Source organism: Saccostrea echinata, unplaced genomic scaffold (genome assembly GCF_033153115.1).
Source record: "Saccostrea echinata isolate AGI-Se365-2 ecotype Australia unplaced genomic scaffold, CSIRO_AGI_Sech_v1 ptg000029l, whole genome shotgun sequence".
In the NCBI taxonomy this organism is placed as follows: Eukaryota; Metazoa; Mollusca; class Bivalvia; order Ostreida; family Ostreidae; genus Saccostrea; species Saccostrea echinata.
Genome location: NW_026889778.1, coordinates 33234889 through 33257947, shown reverse-complemented (window position 1 = coordinate 33257947; position 23059 = coordinate 33234889). Strand labels below are relative to the sequence as shown.

Genomic DNA, 23059 nt, shown 5'->3' with positions numbered 1-23059 from the left:
TTCACAATTCGTATATTATTTAATGGATTTATGAGATCGATAACTGTTCGTCGTCTTTACATTTTTCGTTGGATTTATTTTTTAAATTTCTGTGTAAATGTTGAGTTTTGCAATAGTGTCACGCACTATACATGTAAATATCAAGATGTAGGGATATAAAATTTTATAACAAGCATAATATTTTTTAACTATAAATACTATAATATGATGATTTTTAATCGTACATGATGCACTAACATTTTTAATCATTAACATCAAATTTATTGAAACATTGATGCTTTTTGAAAAGTAAATTGGAGGGCAACATACAAATTAAAATAATAAATTGTTAGTTAATTGTATCAAAATTTCATACGTTGTAAGGTTCCGTAAATGCTATAGACAATTAAAATTAAATTATTGCGTCAGCTTTTTAAATCTCCCGCTGCATCTTGTTTTAAATAAACTTCATGGTAGAGAACACAAAATATGTGTACAGGTAGAACAAGTGCACAAAGCGTCACATCTGACTTGGCTGACAGTTTTACCTCAGAAAAATGACAGGACGAAAGGTAGCTATTGGAATCGACGAAAGTGCATTTGCCGAGCAAGCATTTGACTGTAAGTGCTAAAACTTTTCCATTCTATACTTTTCTTTATTTACTGATCTTTGATTTCATAGGACTTGTCCAACTTAGATTTGAAGCTTCAGTGTAGAGATTCCATTATGGGTTTTAAGGTCATTAAACTTCAAAACAAGTAAATGAACTTGTAATTTACTGTATATAATTTCCCTGAGAAGAAATACTGTCGGGGCATTGCATTTATGATAAAATGTATTTATGAGATGTGAATCAGTTTGAACTTCTCGACATCTATTTACTATTGACTGCTACAGACCAAAACTGACCTAGCATTTTCTGATTCTTCGTCGTCTATAGTGTATGGGTTGAATGCATTCTCTCAGTTGACACACATCTACACGTTTTTTAAAAAGAAGTTTTATGATTGTAAACAGTTTTGTTATTTAGATTTTTCTAGAAGGCAACCAATAGCAGAATGGTTAAAATGATAAGCGTATCGTCAAAGAAAATGTATGTATCATTTATAATTAAGAACTGCTTTGTATAAATGGTATTTTGTTCTACGTATATTTTGTTTTTTATAACAAAGAGCTAACAAACATCTAGCTATAGAATTACAATGGGAGAGGGGTTTTCTTTCTAACTTGATTTTTAAATCTCTGTCTCTAATGTTAGCACGAATGAATTCTTTTAAAAATGTTCAAACTGCCTTGCTTTCAACGACATATGCTCCATAACATGATTATTCTCTTATTCGACCCTGAGCTTTTGGAGTTCTCCTCATCAATGGATCGATTTTAGATCTGTCATTGGGTGATGCATCTTTCGTTTCATTGTCTATAGTTAAGTGACCTTGTCAGACAAAAGATTCCTACAGAGAGTACAATAAATTAAGAGACAAAATCAATTCTTGACATTTGCACTGTTACATCTAATAAAATTTTGAAAGTTTGATTTCATATAATTTTTTTTAAAATAAAGCAATACTAGCACGCTATAACTAGGTTAGTAAATAATTAAGATATTGCCTTTTTCCTCGATGTATAATTTTTTATCATTTTCTAGTCTATGCTGATAATGTGAAAAAAGAAGATGACTACGTCTTTCTTATTCACACCCCAGAGAGGTACAACGTAATGGACGCCAGTAAGTACTAACCTATCTATTGTGAGAAAGGACGTGAACCTTCAGTAAGCACATTTGTCAGGAACCATGGCTTGCTTGATGATCCCTGCAGCAATATATCATGATTAAGTTTATGCACTAAATGCTGTAAGGATGGTGCATGTAGTAGAAAAAAAGATCATATGTTATTTTTACATAAAGATATATCTTGATTAAGTTTATGCAGTAAATGCCGCAAGGATGGTGTATATATAGAAGAAAAAAAGGATCATGTGTTATTTTTACATGAAGATAACATGTGTCTCGTAAGAGCTTCAGCTTCAGATATGTTGAGAGTTGCTTAAGAAAAATAAAAAAAAAATATTTTGAGCTGCTTTATCCATACACAGTCTACTTTATCGTTTATATTTATCAATATTTACATTATAAGCTATGACTTTGGACGATATATTGTTTTAGTTATTTTGTATAATTTTCAATTTCTAGAAGATTTTCTATAATTAGTTATTTGATCATAAACCCAGCCCTTTTCACCAATTGTATATAAAGAAATAATCAAGCTTAAGATGGCCTGATCGATTTTGGATTTTTTCTGATATAAATGAAGACAATTGTAGGGTTTTATCTGCACCGAGGGGAGTTCCTTGATACCTTTATAACTTCCGTGAATGTTCTTTGCAATAATATTTCTGAGAAGAAATCAATACTTAATGATGAAACAGTCACTAACATAAAATGACCATGAAATGTAAATCCTTATTCTAAATTGGTTTTTGTTGACATCAGAATCCTGATTGCCCTTTATGTATATTACAGATCTTGGCACGCCTGTTAAACGTAAGTTGGGATAAAAACGTTATGTAATGTCTATGTGTGGCAAATTCTCAGCATCACAGAATGCATGCACTTCTCCTGCCGAGTCGTTTATTCAATAAATGATGCAGCTTCCCTTAATGTAATATTATAGCCTGTATTTTTTTTAAAGTGTTCATGTTTATTTCTAAACAATACGAAGAGTTTTGTATTGTAGAATTTTTCCACGTTATTCTGTCTCATTAATCCAGAAATTCGCGTTCCGGATCCGGACGGTCAATTTCTACTACAAAACGCAATATTTCATTGAAAAATGACTCGTTTATCCGGACGGTAATTTTTTCACACCTTTCTTGCAGTAGTGATAATTATTGTAAAAACATTGTCCGTGGAGTCAGTTTGAAGGCGGTTACCTCTAAACAATAACGTCTATAATTAGCGTGTGTTTACCTCAGCTAAAACACACGTCTTTTATATTATAAAGCCCGAAGAATTTAGCTTATAATGTGTATTAATTAAATTGCTAACGTATATAAATTTATGAGAATTTTGGAGAGTTGTAGATAAAATTTTTATTGAATAATAAACCACGAGATTTCGTTGTGGTATCGAGTTACGTAAGTTTATCAAAATACCATCGTACATTATTTGAAACCTTTTTTTTTTCTTTTCATAAGACAATTTATTATGATACATAAATCAAGAAAATATATTTCTATTAATGCACTAAGAAATACGTAACTGGCGTAAGTTATAAATGCCGATCACGTCTTATCAAGATATATAACTTAGAGTTTATAGAAAAAGTATTGATAATCCTGAATATGGCTTGTGTTTACGTTGAATGTTTGCAATACGTACACTGATTGCAGTATTTAGTTACTTACTTCCCTATGTAGTGAATATATGCGGTTTATCATTTGAACATTCTCAATGATGATAATGAACAGTTCTACTTAATATGAGCTTGAATAAATATTTTTAAAAAGTGCCGAAATAAAACAGTAGCAGAACAAAATTTGGTCAGCCCATGTAATTAAATGTCAAATAGAAGGCGAATAAAGTTTCCTGTGTTAGAAAAGGAAGTCTCAACATAAAACTGCCTATCCATTTTTCATCGTGTAAATTACATTTTAATTTTTTTCTTTTTTTAAATATCTATTATTTTTTTAAAAGTATAAAAAAAAATCAATAAGTCAAGGTAAAATAAAGGTGTTTTCTTTGCCTTCACATTTGATACCACTATGTTCATATGTATATGATTTAAGAGGGTACGCCTTTTAAGAAGTGATTCACTTATCCGGACGATTCATTTATCCGGACGATTTCGTTGGGGACGGAGGCGTCCGGATTAACGAGGCGCCACTGTATATATATATATATAAGGTTATGAAAAAGTAAAAAGTTCTGTTTTAAGATCATTAATCTTTGTTTTATATACATGAAATATATAAAATAAGTCACTGTCATAAAGTTAAATGGCGGGACAGTCAGACGTTTAGTACATAACTCCTAGCAATGTATAACATGATTCATTAATATTGATTTAATTTGTTATCAATGATGAATGTATTCATTTTATTGTTAATTTCAATTCTTAAATTTTTGAAATAAACCTACTTACTTTAAAAAAGAACCCTTTTTCATTTAACGTTATATAATAAATGCATCAAAGTTTTAACTGAATTAAATACTTAAAAATGTAATAGGAAAAAAATAACAAAAACAGCAAAACTCTCTAGTTAACATTTGACAAAAGAAGTATATGTAATTTGGTATTAAAATAATACCAAAAACTATTTGCTTTCCATTTTATCTTACTTGCAATTGAAATGAAACTATGACTTTAATGTTACTAATGAATCAGTAGAAAGAAAAAAATCTTTTATTAAGCATTTTGACTAAAACAAGGATATTTATTCTTGGAATCTTCAATTTCACTCTGAAATAATAGTGGCTGTCTCCTTTTGCAGGTGCTACTGTGCTGCAAGAAATTCTGGATGAAATTAAAGTCAAAGTGAAAAAGTTAGAGGAAAAATACAAGAAAAAGATGGCAGAAAAAGGAGTTGTAAGTCAGAGAGTATAGGACTTTTATTCACTGTATTACTACTGCACTGTACAAAGATTTTATTGCTGTAAAAAAGATATTACTATGATTACTTAGTTACTGAAATACAATTTCAAAATTGCCATATGCACTGAATAGAAATTGAATACATTTTAGCATATATGTGAAGATTGATAATAATAAAAAACGAAAAAATTACTAGAGACATAGTAATATATAGATATATATTAATATTGTACTTGATTGTACAGTAAAATGATAAGTATTATGGTTGAAGAAACACGTTACTTTATTTTACATTATTTCTTCAAATGCAGTTGTGTTTAATATAAATTATTTCCCTTAAATTTGTTTAAATACATAAGTAAATCAGGTTACTGAATCGGAGTGTTAATTCTGGTGTTATTTAAAAGATAATTTGCTTAATTGAGTCTGAGTTTATTTAATGATTTGTTTAAGATTAGGACTGTAAAAAAGAACGATCGTATCCTTTTGCCAAGAATTCTTTCTTTATTTAAATAAATATTTAATTGGTACAATTTAAAACAGAAATCTGGGAAATTCATCACGAGACAAGGTGACCCCGGAGAAGCAATAGTCCATGTAGCAGAGAGGGAGAATTGTAATCTCATCATCACCGGAAGTCGAGGAATGGGCGTGTTCAGGCGGACAATTCTGGGAAGTGTCAGTGATTATGTTGTTCATCACTCTCCCTGTCCTGTACTTATTTGTAAGGCAACAGAAAAAGACCATAAGTGATTGGAACAACCAGTATCCCTGCCAGGGACGAAGCTCTATGGCATCTTTCCCAAGGTTATACAGTAGTGCTGTTAAGAGAGAAACAGAGACTTTTTCTACATAATCTAATATATACAATTTTCGGGATAAATTGTTCCCGCGTATATTGCATGTATTTAATATCAACAATAACCTGATATGATTCGGCAATATTTTGAATTGTTAAACATGTATAATAAACAGATAAAACAATTTCCTTTTGATTTTTTAAACAAGTAAAGGGTATTGTTAAATTAAAATTAAAACAATGTTTTGTTATTTTTAAAAATCTGACTTCATTTTGCATGTATAATGCATATTCAAAAACCCCTTTCTCTATATGATAAATGCTTTGCAGATTTGTATTTTTCTTTTAAGTACCTCTTAGAGTTGTCTTTCTTTCTAAAAGTGTAATATGATGGTCAGTATCCCAATATTGCACTTCAGTCAGTTGTCAGTTTTTTCGCAGCTAGACAAAGAAGAAATAATTTGTAGCAATTAAGTTAAAATCAAATCTTGTTACCTACCAATAAAATGAACTTGAATATTCAGCAGCAGTGGTCCCCATCTAGTCATACTGTATTCACATCAATACTCCATAATGCTTCCTCATGGGAAAAAAGGAATCATTCAATGTATTTCTCCTTTTTATATGTAACTCAATGAACTATGAATGCTTTGATGAGGATCTTGGACCAGGAATGAACTTTCTTTATTGAATCTTGGTTACCTGTCCATTTTTATGGTAGATGTTCGATCTCTCTGTTTTTTAAAGTGTCATCTTCAGTGTGAAATTGGTTGTACCGCAGTAGAATCCAGTCCGTATGTTAGTGATGTTCTCAATGAAACTGCAAGAATAAGGAGTGAACGAGGATGTTGTTTATCTTATTTTTGTATCTTTACATTCTTTTCAAAACTGGTAAGTTTAACTTTCATAAGACGTTATATACATACATCTCTCTTAAAACTCCACATGCTGGTTTGAGCTGATTTGTAAATCTAAGTGTTTTGAATCATATTGCATATAAAAATGTAAATTTCCACTGAAAATTGGTTTATTGCTCTAGCTTTGGTCAGAGCAAACGATTTAGACGTGGCAGGAGAAATCAGGATAGCTTCCATTTCCGAGCGGCCTACACTGCGCAACTGTAGTCTGAAATACTTGAACTCTAGAAAAATTGAGATGGATTCTGTAATACAGTATAATTTCCATATCAACATATCATTTCAAGAAAACGTGGAGGTTCGGGATCTAACACTTATGATTACAGCAGGAGGTCACAAGGTGAATTGTTTCTGGTCATTAAAGCATTTTCAATTGATTTATTTTACACAAGTTAGTGTGGATGTTCAGCTCGAGTAATTTTACATCTTGAACATTGAAGCTAAAATGGAATAAATTATGATATCTTTTTTAAGCTGGAAAACGACTCACAGATTTATCTTTCCTCACTCAATCACACAAAGGTAATGCATTAATTCAGTTAAAATTAGTTTGAATGTTTTGAGTTTTCTCTAACCAAAAAATACATGTACAATATATTGATAATTTCGAAAATGATAAATTGAATTTAAAGAAATAATGAATGAAGAGTGATTGAAATTTAAAAAAAAAAAAAGACCGAAAATAACACAAAAATATTTCACTGAAATATATTGTTTGCAAAGGAGTATTTCTAAGCTATGGTTTTGGTCTATGGCGATTCTCCTTTTTTTCTTTTTTTCTGATCATTGCATTTTTTTCTTTAAGCACCAACTTCACTCCTCTGAACAAAGCGAATCGAAAATACTCGTAAACATTAAAAGAAATGAGAGCGTTTTCCTTACGGTAGAAGGAAATTACAGCATCACAGCAAAAAGTAACTATGCATATAATTTTTAAAAATGTAATTGATTCTTTTATGGAAAAAAAAACTTTTCTAAACATTCATGAAATTTCTACCTATTTCGGTATGATAAAGCTAATTGTGTTTACCAAATTGATAGAAGGAACATCTGGACCAATTAGGTCTTCCTTGCAACTGAATCCAATTCCACCAGATACAAAGAAAACCAGTTTATTTACCATGCACTCTGAAAGTGTTGTCCAAGAATGGCCCGAGTATAATATATCTCTTCCTATGCCAAGTGTATTACACCTGAAAAACCTGACAACAGTCAATGTCAAAATAGATTATCCTTCAGAGAGTGTCACAGATTCATATCTCAAACTGTACATGCCAACAAATTGTGATGACTGTGAAGATTTTGAAGGTAAAATGGATATTATTCTTGTGAATAAAGAATTTAAGATATCCGAGAAAAGGATGCTTTATCATTAATTTGATTATTTCCCTTTTTGACAAATAAGACCGGATAAATATGTAAATGTGTAAGAATGGTGAATCAAATAATAATATGTGGATTATTAAGGTTCAATTGAAAACGAATTAGTTGTAAGAATTTTGTTACACCAAAAAATATAAGCGATCTCTTCTATATACAGCCCGAATGTCAGTTGTGAGTTTTAAGATGATTTCCCCAACCAACCTTCGTGGAAAGGACAACTACCTAAGCGAGACTAGGACACTTGAAAATAACGCAGCCTTATTTATGTTCGAGGACGATAAGATAGATGGTAGTCCTGGTTCTGTAACATTTGTTGCTATTTCAGAATTATTGGATTACAGAGGTAAATTATGATTTAAATATCTTAATTGATATCAATATGTCATTTTTACTATACAATGCGATTATAGAATACTTTATCCACAGGTTTTCAGCATGGAAACATTCTCGAAGAAGCAATTGGATACAAATTCAAGGATGAATTCATCTGGATAGGAAAAACAAATATCACTGTGACTGATGATCAGGAACCGAACGCCCCTGATTTAGAAATATCTATGACAGAGTTTTCGACTTTTGAGAAATTAGGGGAGTAAGTAGGATTCATATACAATATATAAATTCTGATCTATTCTTATTTTAGCATATTAAAATATATTTAAGTATATCATTGTTCAAATGCAACCAGGCTTTGTATTCCTTTTATCATAGTGTTACTCAAAAGTTGCGGACAAGCTTGGATCACAGTGTGAATTCCACAGGAAGTGCTTATGATGTCACGGTCATTTTTTACTTTCCACCAGAACTACAGTACGTCAGATACTCGCATTATCTTCAAAACGTTGTGAGAAAACCCGAGCTTACCATCGACGAAGACGGAAAGACAGTTAAATTCAATGTAAGTATGAAATTTTATTAGAGAAATCAGTTACCACCAACCGGAATTTTCATGACACAGTTTGAAGTGCTGTTACATAATTTTCACGCAGTTCATACATGTATGTATGATATATTTTCCATTATCCCATTATCAAAAGATTCCTTGCATTGAGAAACATAACACTCTTTATTTCAATAGATTCCAAGGATGTCCTTTTTACACTCGAGCAAAATCTTTTTTAATATCTCCTACAATGTAAACACATCGGTGTTAGAGGGACAGCGGTTCTTCAGTATCGTATATGAAGTGGTGTATAGAGGCTGGAATGACACGGGGGACAAAAGTACAGCCTTACATGCGCTGACATTTGTGCAGGGCGAACCGAAGAAAGGTATAGAAGATAGATTTTTTTGCTAGTTTATTTTTAAGTTATCCCCCACTGTGCATTCTAACTGTTTTGTATATATGTTTTTGCTAACAAAGATGAACCATTAGACTGTCAATGTCCATGGAATTCCAAACAGAAGTGTGCTTGTTGCAAACCAGGCCAGTGTCTTTGTCTCAAAACTAAAGACCCAGAAATGTGCGGACCTTGTAAAAATCCATGTGTCTGTACCAATGAAATTAAGTGTATGTATTTCTGAATATATTTCATAATTAAAACACAAATGTTTCATTCCCAAACTTCATATGCATTGGTTTTGAGAATCAGTAATAAATTCTCTGCCTTAGGGACCAAGAATATTTCGAGGGTTTCATACAGGGATGAGACAATTGTCTGTAATGACCTGCCAACGTCAGGAAGGTATAATCCTTGATATTTATTTCATTTGGACTGTCATATTGTAAGTTTTAAATTCACTTGGAGGCAGTATATTTTTTTGAAATTAACTAACACTCGGTAAATTAAAAAAAAATACAACGTGACAGGATCGAGTCTTGAATTGTCTAAGATATATTGATAGCCTTGTCTAACACATAAGGGAATGAATTTGCCAAGAATAATATAAGCGATTGAATAAAACTGTGGAGATGGTTGGTGCAGAGTCGAGAGTAACGAGAATTATTATTTTTAGGATTTCAAAAAAGAGATCAATTGGATGTAGCAAAATCATTCAGGGAAAGCAAATACAAGGTACGCAATTTAATATTATATATTGTTTAGTACCTGTTGAAATTATTTCTAGCATGTCACACATAAACACTGTATCAAGCTATAATTATTTAATTCTATTAACGTCCATCGATGTTTCTTTCTGTCCCCGCTAGTTTTATCTCCCGTGGTATCAGCAGTGCTTAGTCTAGATAAGGAGACAGGGTTCCTGTATGGGATAAGTAACAACGGTAAGGGTTACGTCATGAGTGAGGATGACGGAATGACATGGATGTCAATACCAACAAATATTTTCAGAGCCTCCAAGATGAACTCGGTGGATTTAAAGTAGAATTTGCAATTGAATGGAAGTATAAGGATATACAGTTTTAAGTCAATTATGGAAAAACTATTCTATAATTATCAAAGGTAATTCACAAAGCCAATTGTTACCTCTGAGATGCATTTGTATTCTAATAAACTTTCTAACTGATACACAAAAGGTTTCTGTTTTTTTTTTTTAATTTTGATCATTTGTTCTTCTGATTATGGTTTTCTGAGTATAAAATTTAAGGAACAAAACATTATTTGTAAAAAAAAAAAAATAAGTATAACATATTTACACTATTTTTATTCAATGCATAAAATGACCTTTTAGTTATGGTAAATATCTAACTCATATCATTAACATCATAAGCGAGTTTGCGTCTTAAGCACATTTTTGTATGTTCATTCACGCTTATAAAATAAATATATTTCGATATTAATCAAAGGTAAAGTGTTACATTATATATATAAGCAAATATTAATTAAATAAAAAGATATTTATGAAATAATATAAAGGAATTTAATATATATATATATATATATATATATATATATATATATATATATATATATATATATATATATATATTAGGAATAACTCTAATTCTTGGCCAAATTATTCGAGGATAACCTGGTTTGGGTCAGTTTACGCTTTATAATCCGCGAAGCGGATTATAAAACAGCGTAAACTGACCCAAACCAGGTTATCCTCGAATAATTTGGCCAAGAATTAGAGTCATTCCTTATAATTTAATTCTAAAATCATTAAACAACTGTGGGTGTAAAATTTCGTTGCTTTTTATTAGTTCAAATTTGCCGCTCAATAATACAACCCTAGTAACGGAAGTGATGGGAAGCGAGGGGAGGTAAAAACTGATACATAGTCCTAGCAGCCATGTTTTTTGTTTACATGTGGTAAGATCCGAGTTACTGTTTGAAGTTAAAGGTACATTTATTAAATCTGGAATTTTCCATGAATCCCGAGGACTGGAAATGAGAGGATTGCATGGATACAGACGATTCAGCTGGTTGTCAGGGGGGTGTGTCCCCATACCAAACCAGGTTATACAGAAATAATTTGTGTTCCTTTTTGGATATTAACCAATCAGAGGCTATAATACAAACAAAATTAAATTATATATATATATATATATATATATATATATATATATATATATATATATATATATATATATATATATATATATAAAACACGTTGGCAATTTCAAATGTACAAGATGCAAACCAATATTTTTGGTCATTATAGTAGTCTTGTAACAAGAATTTAAAACAACAAGGGCAACGCAGAGTGGAGCATCCTCCCCAAAAGAACACGTCGATCCCGATATGAATTATTCCTTCTACTTGCACGAATTTACTCAACCACTAACACACTCACAAACGCGTTACTATATCCCCTCCAATTTTTGTAGGGGATAACAAAACAAAAATGTATGTTCAAAGGTAAAATTCGAACATATTGTATGTGTCTAGATGATCTAACCTGTGCTATTAATAAGACTGTATCAGTATTACAGTAGTTTACTGTAATAAACATTCCACAAAAGCAATATACAATGTAATAAAACTTACAAAATTATTGATTCATTCGAGGTATAATGATACATCTATATATAAAAAATAGATAAAGTTTCACACAGAATATTATGTATGAATCTCCACAACACATTAATAGATCAAATCTTTGAAAGAGCTTTCGTCTGCTGTTTCTTCTCTTTCGGTCTTCAATATATTTCTTATGTCTGGAAGTCTGTTCGAAAAAACAAACAAAGAGGAACTGATTAAATGAAGCTGTGTAAAGCAGCATGTTTCGATAGAATTTGAATTAATTCAATATTTACACAAGTAGGTCAAATTTAAATAATAATTGTTAGAATAATTGTAAGTCTCTAAAATTACGGCTGGATTGGAACTTACACAGCATATTTCTTCAGTTTTTCCTTTTCCTCTGGCTTCAAAAATTCATCATTAATTTTTCCTTCCATAACATCTTTTGCTAAGCGTTTCATAAGGAAATCTGAAGTCTTCTTCAATCTTTCACCCAATGGATTCATGTCCCTCTGGGCAGACGGGGGTCGTTTACGTGGTGGCATTTGATACTTTTTGTTGGACATGTCCAGAGGATTGTAACAAATATTATCGTGCATCGAGAGAAATAGCGGGATGTAACACATATAATCCAGAAATGAAATCTGGAAAATAAAGTACATGTAAAAAGAAAAAATGGGATATAGTTTACAAAGAATTAAAAAAAGTAAGCCTCTAAAATTTCCTTGCTATGGTTAAATACATGACTGCAAACGCAGAAGGGCATAAAATAAATACATTGTACATTTCAATTATTTTTTTTAAAACTTCAATTAAAAGAAAATAATCTTACCTCGCCATATCTCGATGGTTCCAATTTTTTCATGACAAATTCTTGCTGTTTCCAGTTGAGACCACCGGCAATTAGTTCTATTTTAAGAGAATCGGAAGTGACGTAGTTCGTGTCCCGATATGAGGGAATGTTGTGGTAAAACATGGCTTTGTATAATTCCAACTTCCGTTCAACATCGGCCAGATTACAGATGTCTAGCAGATGCTTGCTTAATTCACTGCAATAAGCAAAATAAATCAAAACAATGTTGCAACTGTTTTTTTATTCTTTTATTATTATTAATTTTTTTTTCTTTTAGGTATATGACAACGTTACAATAGCTACTTTTTTATATGGGGTAAGATGTCATATATTGTGAAATATAATGCGTATAAAAAATCTATTATTTATGATGGCATATTTCTGCCATAACTTGTCAGATCTTCACGTCGACTTGTCAGATAATAATGACCAGGGCTAAGAACTCAGTATCTTGTAAATAAAGAGAGTTAATGCCACTTACTGATTTTCAATTTTCATCATGATATCTAACGATATAAATGTCTATGAAGTAAACATAACATAATAGAATAACAAATCGACATTAAGACAAGCCTACATAAATATCTTACACGTCAACATTACCATCTGACAAGTCAAAGTAATCTGACAAGTCGTCATATTTACCTAACGACTAGACATAATTTCTGACAAGTCGTCAAAGTTATTTGACAAGTTCACATAATTTTCTGATTTCGACTTGTCATATGCTATGTCGACTTGTCATATAATTATGTCGACATGTAAGATGTTCACATAAGCATCTGACAAGATGTGGCAAAAATATATCCCTAACAAAAAATACTATAGTTAACTATAGTATGTCAAAGTTTCAAAGTGATCACTATAGTGTCATAGTGTCATAGTGATCACTATAGTAAATCAAAGTTTTCAAAGTTAAGACTATAGTGTCATAGTTAACACTTTAGTAAATCAAAGTTTTCACCATAGTAAATCAAAGTTTTCATAGTGATCACTATATTATTTCAAAGTTTTCACAGTTATCACTATAATGTCATAGTGATCACTATAGTAAATCAAAGTGTCAAAGTTATCACTATACTAAATCAAAGTTATCACTGTAGTTAACTATAGTTTTCATAGTGGCAAAGTTATCACTATAGTTAACTATAGAAAACTATAGTTAACTATAGTATTTTTTTTGCTAGGGATATGCCACCATAATTACTGCAGAATACTTGTCATATTCTACAAATAGTCAAATCTTCTTTTTCAACAACCCGGAAAGGAAAAAAAATGGTCAACTAAAGCAAACACAATACAAAAATGACGATTTTAACTATTTTTGTAGATGAGTCTACACCAGACTTTACATATTATAATATAAATCTTAGTGAATATCATAATATTATTACAAAGAATTAAAGACCTCTTAAGTATGACAGGTATTTATCTTACTCCATATTTGTGACTCTTTCACATAGAGCAGTGATAACAGCAAACATCTTAAAGGTCACTTGAGATGCCTCATCGATGTGCAGAACCTGTAAAAAAATGTACAAAAAAGTGAAAAACCATCTATCGTTGGTGAACAAAAAGACTTTAATTTTATTATATTGTTCAAAAATCTGTTAAAGGCTTATTTATACCTTAAAAACATAATCGAGCTGTTTATCTGTCATATGCTGCAACATTTCAATTCCATCTAGAGCAATCTTTGCATCCTAAGAACAGAATAAAAAAACAAATTTTCACATGCATCTGTCAAAAAGGAATAATCAAAGCAAGTAGAAGAAAAAAGCAAAACCCTAAATAATTAAAGGCTAATCGAAAAAATTGTCTGTCTATATATAATTTAAACAAACTACATTTTTTAGCTGTTTTTCGATAATTTTCCAAACCAAATTAATGTAGCATAGGAAAGAACAAGATTGAAATCATCTGATAGAAAAGGATATGTTTAGGCCATTTATTGGGGGACACTCAAAACCAATCCAATACATAAATAACGGCAGTTGCAAGGTTTGAATTTGGCTTGAAAAGGTAGCATACACACACACACAAACAACACAAAACAAACACAAACAAACGATAGTCACAAAGTTACTCATTTACAAAAGTTCCTCAGATAAGGTCATTTTTCATCAAATAAGGTTAATTTTGATAAAAAAAGGGGGGATTGAAACTTATTTATCTTTGGATAAAACATATTTCATGCAATAATATGTTTGAAAATAAATGAAAGGTTGACTTTGAAGAATGCATCACATTGGGGGATTTTATTTTAACTGGGTTTCATTTTTTGTCAAATAAGGGGTCTGATTTTGTCATTACCCTCCTTGTTCTATACAAAACTTTTCGGAATTATTTCTAAGACAGGAAAATTCTGTTTTCCCCTGGGATTTCTAAGAGAAGTACTAGACATCTTAAACAGAAAATGAGCATACTGAAGAATTTAAGACTGTGTCATAGTCTGTGTCCTCCACAACAAAGGCTTTAGCGTAGCTGTCCAGGTTCATAGGATCAACCAGACGATAGTGGTTCAGGAAGTCAATCGAAGAATCTTTAAAATAAATACAATAGTTCCAACAACAACAATAGAATTGGGATATGAAGTCGACCATCATCAATGAAATTCGCTCTCATTACATTAAGATAAATGTACTACCTCTCTCATCTAAATCTAAAGCTTTATCCTCTCTGAGTGTACATGCTTTCAGAATCCTCTCGAAATGCTGACGAAGAGCTGATCCTCCACGTTTAAACAAAATATTTACACGCCTCTTCCCAGAAACTGAACAGAAAAGTTGGAGAGAAATTTAAGTTCATTCAAGACACTTTAACAATTGTTTAATATTTCTCTGAGTAATTAATTTTACAGAATCTAAATGTATTCTTCGGAAGGAAACCTACATAATACCAAATCCATATAATGAAATTAATAAAACTTATTCAGTTTTCACTACAAATTTAAACATGTTCTGAAAGCTATCTAAGACCTTCATGGCAAATATGCATATCATTTCATTTTCTTTATATTACTATACAAATGCAGTGTTACACACTAGTTGATAAATCGAGGTCCTCCATATCTGCCAGCTGATCGTCTGTCATGTCCGGATCAAATTCATTAATACCTTTGGTTCCAATCACTTCACCACCATCAGTCACCTGAATGTCATCTCCAAAAAGTTCCTGAAAAGCATGGAATTGAACAAGGTATACGTATCTTCCAGACAAATTAGCTCTTTAATGTTTTGGAATATTTATTACTGAAGAAAAAAGTGTCAGAATGATACCTTTAGCTTTTTGGCTATCTCTTTTTTCGATAAATTAGGATCTATGCCAAGTTTTCGTAACGTGTCTGCATCTAACTCATTTACATCAATCTTTTTCTTCTTAGGACGTAACTTCCCGTCTGCTCCTCTTTCCATAACGGGTGACTTTGCTCGTTCTTTAATGCAAAAAGAAACCATGGTATAATGGTAATAATACATTTTGAAAAATTCATCTAGCCGTTTTTATCAGTTAGTGATTCGTTTCGTCTGACTTTGCCTTATTTTGCTTTTAAGGTTTATAAAACATAGAAGCCGCACTCCAACGACTAATAGATATGCATAAATTGTTCCCAGTGGTTTTTATTTATCCGATGATACAGGCCAGTTCAATCCAGTATATCTTCATCTACTAGTATTAAGAATTCCAAACCTTTATCTTCCTCTTTATCCTTTTTGTCAGTTGTATTTTCAGACGCATCGTCAACAAATGTGCTTTCTCCACCTGTAAAAATTAATTTTTTTTACTGCTTAGAAGCAATTTCAATGCCCAGTAAGAGTAAATTCCTGGTAATGATGCAATTCCTGTGAAAAAAGAGAATCTTTTTGTGCTCTTCTAAGTCAGATACGTCTTGATATATAATTTTGAAATGTGGCGTACACACCATTGAATAAACTTTAAATTTAGATACTTTATATATTCTTATTTGAAAAACAGTATATTTGTTTTACCTATTGTTGAACCATCGGTTGTTCCTCCTTCACCCTTAAAGAAAAAAATCATATCATTGATGTTCATCTGTAAAGAATTTATTATTATACTATATGATTAACTGCAATTGAAGTAACAATAAACACACGATATCAGGTTTTACTTTGATATTTTTTATTACATACCTTTTTCCCTTTTCTGTCTGTAATATAAATATTTCTTGGCATTATATCAGAGTGTAAATATATAATTGTATAAAAGATAGGAACAGAAAGTAAATAATGATGAATAAGTTTTTCTTAAATAGGCATATGAAAAGTAATGATATTATATAGGAACTTAGATTTTGAAGATGATCTCAGTTTCATCTCTAATGCTTTCACTTAGGTGACATTTGTGTCAAAGAATTACCTGATGAATACATCTTGCCCTGTGGAATGGATGGAAGTTTGTTTAACATGGTTTGCTCACGTAGGACTCTACGAGGACCGTCCCCTTGGCTGGACTCACCACTACCTATAATAGAATAATCCCGGTAAGGAGAGTATAAAGATAATATCCAGTTACGCTACAGTCAATCAGAAATAATATGAATAGAAGACTAGTACCTCTTCTGCTTTTGTCTTGTTTATTATTCGCCCACCTAAGGAAGAAAATACAATAAAGAAGAGGGATTATCACATAGATCTGTAGATAAATAAACATAAATGTCAAAACTCTGCTAATAAACATAAAAAAAATTCTTACGACTCATGACTTAATCCTATTTCTCTGTTGTCGATCTTTTGATTATGGCCTAGATCACGTGGTGGGCCTTTCTCGTATGTAACCATGCTTTTTGGGCGGTCTTTCGGTTTATCCTTGTCAAGATGCGTGCTAGCTCGTCTCATTGAAGACCGCCTGCTTCCAACACCGAGTTTATCCGTGCCTTCCCTCTCCTCTGCCTCTTTCTCCTTTCGCAATTGTTCTAAACGCTTCCTAAAATATTTCAAGGTAAAATTAAGCATTCATAAACGTAAGTTAATCGCCTATTAAAATATAATAAACACATTCTTTTATAAATCGTTAGAGAATTGCAATTAAAAATGCTCACTACACTATTACGTTTGTAATCGTTTTTTTTAGCCTTCATCTATCACAAGATAAAATCTCTAACTCTGTTGAGTAAATTGACTTACTGCTCTCTTTTCTTCATGATTTCATCATACTTGTCCCCATACTTTTCCCGCCGTCTTTTTTCGCGGGCAGCTCGTCGTTTTTCCTTCTCTCTGAAATAAGCTTCTTTTTCCTCTTCTGTCATTTTTGACAAATCTACGTTATCGTCTGTTGTAGCATCGCTAAAATCGTCTTGCGTCATGTGGGAGGCGATCCTTTCCAGTCCCTCACCTTCAAGAAAAATGACCCAAGTGTCAAGCATTTCCTTCAAAGCAGAACACAAAATGACGATTAAATTTGGAGTTATGAGAGGGTTTATTACAAAATAATGAGACTGCATTGAGGGTAAACTGCTCCAATTGATTATTTTTTCTTGTCTAATTGTGGTCATAATAAAGCAAAATATTGCAAATTGATTTTTAAGAAAAAATACTAGGATACTAACAGAACGACAAAACAAAACGTTAAAGAATAGTTTATTTACACGATCTCCTTATTTATACAAAATAAGTATTTTGTTGACGTTTACATTTATTAATCAATGAACAATAAAAATACTTATAAAATATGTCTAAAATGAAGTTAATTATGTTGCATTTTTTGCCTACAGATCTTAATCTGTGGTATAATTATGCACTGTCACCGTGTCTGTTGCATTACCCGGCCATTTTGTTTTCTTGATGAGGTCATCTAACCCTGCTGTTGATATATCCCCAATGGAGCCGATTCCTCGCCGTTGTAGAGTAACATTTCCATCATTTAGAACATCTTTAACGTGAGATGGGGGTTCGTTACTTTAAGTAAAATAAAAGCTTTTGATAGAAGATAAAGTGTATTAAATAGCCTAATTTTCAAATGTTGAAAAATTTAGCATGTCAGACGACTGCTTCAAAAAATATATCTCAGAAAATGTACTTGTATTAAGTCTTTTTATTTATATAACTCTTTTTCTTGTACGTACCCTCCTTCAATTGAGCCTGAAATAAAATTTAAGTGATATTAAAGTATATGTTAGAGCAATGTTTATGCAAACATTTTGCTTCTGTAAGATTCAGTAATGTTTTACCTCTTCGCGTGCGCACAGAATCCGCATCACTGGTGGCTTCTCCAAGAACAACCTTGTCTCCGTGTCCTATCACTTTTCCTTCGGCGTCTCTAATACGTTTTCGTCTGACTTCATACCTTGTACCACCTTCGCTAACCTCACTTGCGTAACTATAATCACTATCCGATTCTTCTGTTGTTTTAGTTGTTTTGGTGACCTCACGATTCATGCTCTCTTGATCTGTGTCTCCGCTGTGGTATGATTCGCTCTCACCATATGTACCATCATCGTTTCGCTTGCGTCTGCGCACATGTCGTGTACCGCCTGCACTGACAACGCTATAATAGCTGTGATCACTATCAGCACCATGTTCTCGGTCACGTCTGCGCTTTCGACGTCTAGCTTCTCCGTCCTCGTCTTGGCTACTATGATATGATTCGCTGTCACCGTAAGTTCCGTCTGCATTCTTTTTGCGCCTGCGCACGTGACGAGTTCCGCCAGCACTGACGACACTTCTGTAGCTGTAGTCGCTGTCGCTATCATTGTTTCGTTTACCCTTTTTGTACGCCGCCTTCTCCTTACCGGTAAGGTCTTTTCCTCTCTTACCACCACCTTTACCAGCTGCTCCTCTCTTTCCTCCTTTTCCATCAGATCCCGCTAAACTTCCACGTTTCCTTCAATAGAATATGGACAAAATACTTCATTTCACATGTTCAGTTGTTGTTTTTGGAAATAAACACCAATAACAGTTTTTTAATGAAATGTTTTGTTAAGAACCCTCTATACACTGCACACTAGAGAGTTCTGATTTTGTGGTAATTATATACAGATAGAGTGATCTGCACTTTAATCAAGAATAAAATAAATTGAAATGTACAGTTTATTACTTAATTTGTGATCAAATCAAGCATTCATAACACTTTAATAGGCCAAGATGAATAGATAAAACACTTCATTTGCAGGTATTTTGCCCTCTGAAGTAAACAACAGTGATTTATGTTCATCAGTACTTCATTGTCTTTAAACATTTTTCGTGGGGGTAAATGGAAGGCACCCTATTTTGAAAATGTGATAGATAAGCTCAATACTTTCACCTTTACACACTATAATTTTCTTAATGTCCAAAAAATATTTTCCTCTAGTGTATAGAGGGTCCTTAAATGATGTTGTTTTATCACATTGATCGATAATAATCAAATTCCTCAAGGTTGCACATTATCTCTCACTTTCAAAAGCCTACATGTATGACCTCGTGTTAGAATATCTTCGTAAAACTAAATAGTTTTATTTTTAGAGCCTAATATATATACATATAACAGTTGTATAAATAGGATTCAACCAATTAACTAATTAAATTCCTTGCATAAACATAATGGCAAAACATATTAAGGACATATGATACAAACAAAAATTAAGATGCATGAATTTGCAAATATTCTTTGATATATTTTGTTTTTTAAATGATGCATACATCAAATCTCTAAAATATTAAGAAATTGTAGAATTTTATGATGTTTTGCATATATCAAATCTTTAAAATATTAAGAAATTTTATGATGTTTAAATTTCTTCCTTTTTTGCCAACACTATTATAAATTATAGATTTGAACAATGAAATAAATTTGGTTTATTACGTAATTGTAGATTGTTTTGTGTTTAATACATTTAAAACACCTTTTTACTAATATCATTTTATTATTTAATGTGCTTTGTATGTGTTGTGGGTGATTTGTTTCAAGATGACAAATATACCAATAATCCGGGCTACATTTCCATTAAATGTTATTTTGATTGTTTCTCCATTACCTAGAGCTCTATATTATTACGAATTGAAATCCGTGGCATAATTTCAGAAGTTTGCATACTTTATGCTGGTGGAGCACACGATTTTGCAAACAGTATAATTGGTATCGTTCTAAATTCTAAATCAAATTCTGAAATTCCCAAACATTTCCATATAAATAAATAAAAGAAACTACAGTTAAGACTTCAGTAAATTAAACATTCAGTTAGCATTATATTCTTCGAAGTCCAGGATCTGGAGATATCAAATCCTTTAATTTTGACTAAAAAATGTTTCAAATATAGGATTGAATGAATTGTTTAAGAGGGCTAGATAAATGTGTCCACTCAGAGAAAACTATTACATATATCTTAAATCAGGAATAACTATTACAATATATCCTTAATCAGGGGAGCAATTACAACATATCCTCAGTAAGGGGAAACTATTACAATATATTCTCAGTCAGAGTAAACTATTACAATATATCCTCAGTCAGAGTAAACTATTACAATATATCCTCAGTCAGAGTAAACTATTACAATATATCCTCAGTCAGAGTAAACTATTACAATATATCCTCAGTAAGGGGAAACTATTACAATATATCCTCAGTCAGAGTAAACTATTACAATATATCCTCAGTCAGAGTAAACTATTACAATATATTCTCAGTCAGAGTAAACTATTACAATATATCCTCAGTCAGAGTAAACTATTACAATATATCCTCAGTCAGAGTAAACTATTACAATATATCCTCAGTCAGAGTAAACTATTCAATATATCCTCAGTCAGAGTAAACTATTCAATATATCCTCAGTAAGGGGAAACTATTACAATATATCCTCAGTCAGAGTAAACTATTACAATATATCCTCAGTCAGAGTAAACTATTACAATATATCCTCAGTCAGAGTAAACTATTACAATATATCCTCAGTCAGAGTAAACTATTACAATATATCCTCAGTCAGAGTAAACTATTACAATATATCCTCAGTCAGAGTAAACTATTACAATATATCCTCAGTCAGAGTAAACTATTCAATATATCCTCAGTCAGAGTAAACTATTACAATATATCCTCAGTCAGAGTAAACTATTACAATATATTCTCAGTCAGAGTAAACTATTCAATATATCCTCAGTAAGGGGAAACTATTACAATATATTCTCAGTCAGAATAAACCATTCAATATATCCTCAGTCAAGGAAAACAATTACAATATATCCTTGGTCAAAGGAGAAGAATTACATGTACAATTAATATATCCTCAGTCAGGGAAAACAATTACAATATATCCTTGGTCAAAGGAGAAGAATTACATGTACAATTAATATATCCTCAGTCAAGGAAAACAATATATTATCAGTTAGGGGAAATTATTTCAATATATCCTTAGTCGAGGGAAACTATTTTAAGAATAAATTTAATATCTACCCTAGTTATATTGTTTAACCACGGTTAGAATAGTTTGCACTTTCTATGGTTTATAAAAAGAGCGTAAACTGTTCCAATCCATGTTATTCAAGTATAATTATGCTAACCCTTATAATTTATTTTCAAACATGTGGCGTAAAATCAATTTCCACTTAAAAATAACTTTAAAATGTTCAAAATTAAAATGCAAATCAAGCGGATTTTTACAATTTTGTCGTCAGTCTTTGTATGACGTAGTCATATGATATTAACGAATTTTTCTATCCAGTAAATTGATGCGTTACAACCAGTATTAAGTGCCATTCTATGTAACCATTTAACCTTTTCTGGCATGCATGGTCACCGATTTTGATGAAACTTTGACCATTTTGAAAACTTGGCACTTAAAACATATAACATATATCACATAAAACTTGGTTGCCATGTGTTTCGGTTGCCATGGCATCAGGCGAAAAGGTCGAAAAATTGAAATTTTCACTAACGATAGGCGAAACAACACACAAAAAAACAATAAAAATATTTGACCTTAAGTAATACGGTTTAAACAATATCAGTCTAAAAATAACTGTCATGGTTGCCATGGTAACATAATTTAGCAACACTAAAAGTGTTGCTTAGTTTGATTAATGCTGCTTTCTCAAGGATAAACAAGGAATTCCAAGAATGGCACTTCGTTAGGACCTTGTTACACAGATAGCACTATAATGCAAAGGGATTAATTGTTCTGTAACAATAGAAACAACGTATCAGTAATTTTTAGATGATATAGGAATTTAGTTACCTTTTAATCAAGAACCATATTATTTTTATTCACCATCAATTGTATATTTCTGATATAACTAAAGTTGAACATCAGTGATTGTTTCATGAAGAAAAAAACATTCTTGCTAAGGTTACTAAGAAGGAAAACTGCTCAATTTTGTTAACTTTAGAGCACTTTTAAACACAGGGTGGTAGCTACTTGCATCCAGTTGGAGATTGTGTGGTAGTCAAAATTGAAAGTCAGGTTAGTTGTCCATAAATATCGATCATAAAAGTTTTGGAAATCTTACATGGGTGCGTATCCAAGGCAACAAGATATTTTTCAGCTTTCCCCCATAATTTCCATAGTAATTTTTGAAACGTGGAAATTAGAAACACACCAATGACTTTAAAATTTGGTCACCAGTTATATAGAAATGACGTTCCTTTAAGTGATACATGTAGGTTTAGATTAAAAGATATAAAGAGTAATTTGAAATCCTTTTGCGGTATTAAAACCATAACAAAA

General features: G+C 31.6%; 3 protein-coding genes across 4 annotated transcripts in view; 2 read left to right on the top strand and 1 right to left on the bottom strand.

Moving 5' to 3' along the window:
• The first annotated feature begins 516 nt into the window (after window positions 1-516).
• On the top strand, window positions 517-5559 carry LOC133195841 (universal stress protein YxiE-like). 2 transcript variants are annotated; one of them, XM_061331794.1, is made up of 5 exons: window positions 517-600; window positions 1629-1709; window positions 2505-2525; window positions 4475-4569; window positions 5119-5559. In XM_061331794.1, exons 1-5 carry the CDS (start codon window positions 537-539, stop codon window positions 5326-5328), a joined length of 471 nt encoding a protein of 156 aa, XP_061187778.1. In that variant the 5' UTR covers window positions 517-536; the 3' UTR covers window positions 5329-5559. The 2 variants fall into 2 exon arrangements, with proteins under 2 accessions (XP_061187778.1, XP_061187779.1); XM_061331795.1 differs by lacking the exon at window positions 2505-2525.
• A 970-nt stretch (window positions 5560-6529) lies between these two features.
• On the top strand, window positions 6530-9999 carry LOC133195218 (uncharacterized). The gene is made up of 10 exons (XM_061331075.1): window positions 6530-6631; window positions 6766-6813; window positions 7097-7205; window positions 7333-7599; window positions 7832-8017; window positions 8101-8266; window positions 8386-8572; window positions 8753-8966; window positions 9050-9184; window positions 9824-9999. Exons 1-10 carry the CDS (start codon window positions 6530-6532, stop codon window positions 9997-9999), a joined length of 1590 nt encoding a protein of 529 aa, XP_061187059.1.
• Window positions 10000-11583: 1584 nt separating this feature from the next.
• Window positions 11584-23059, bottom strand: part of LOC133195840 (uncharacterized) — a 40207-nt gene continuing 28731 nt past the window's right edge. Inside the window, exons 15-33 of the mRNA XM_061331793.1 lie at window positions 18584-19236; window positions 18479-18494; window positions 18178-18311; window positions 17541-17748; window positions 17110-17340; window positions 16971-17005; window positions 16774-16878; window positions 16548-16564; window positions 16383-16416; window positions 16084-16155; window positions 15675-15829; window positions 15441-15570; window positions 15044-15169; window positions 14823-14938; window positions 14025-14099; window positions 13834-13919; window positions 12376-12592; window positions 11913-12187; window positions 11584-11745 (exon numbers count right to left, since the gene is read on the bottom strand). Of these exons, the coding sequence (XP_061187777.1) occupies window positions 11664-11745; window positions 11913-12187; window positions 12376-12592; window positions 13834-13919; window positions 14025-14099; window positions 14823-14938; window positions 15044-15169; window positions 15441-15570; window positions 15675-15829; window positions 16084-16155; window positions 16383-16416; window positions 16548-16564; window positions 16774-16878; window positions 16971-17005; window positions 17110-17340; window positions 17541-17748; window positions 18178-18311; window positions 18479-18494; window positions 18584-19236 (2767 nt within the window). The 3' untranslated portion in view covers window positions 11584-11663. The remainder of the gene's footprint in view (window positions 11746-11912; window positions 12188-12375; window positions 12593-13833; window positions 13920-14024; window positions 14100-14822; window positions 14939-15043; window positions 15170-15440; window positions 15571-15674; window positions 15830-16083; window positions 16156-16382; window positions 16417-16547; window positions 16565-16773; window positions 16879-16970; window positions 17006-17109; window positions 17341-17540; window positions 17749-18177; window positions 18312-18478; window positions 18495-18583; window positions 19237-23059) is intronic.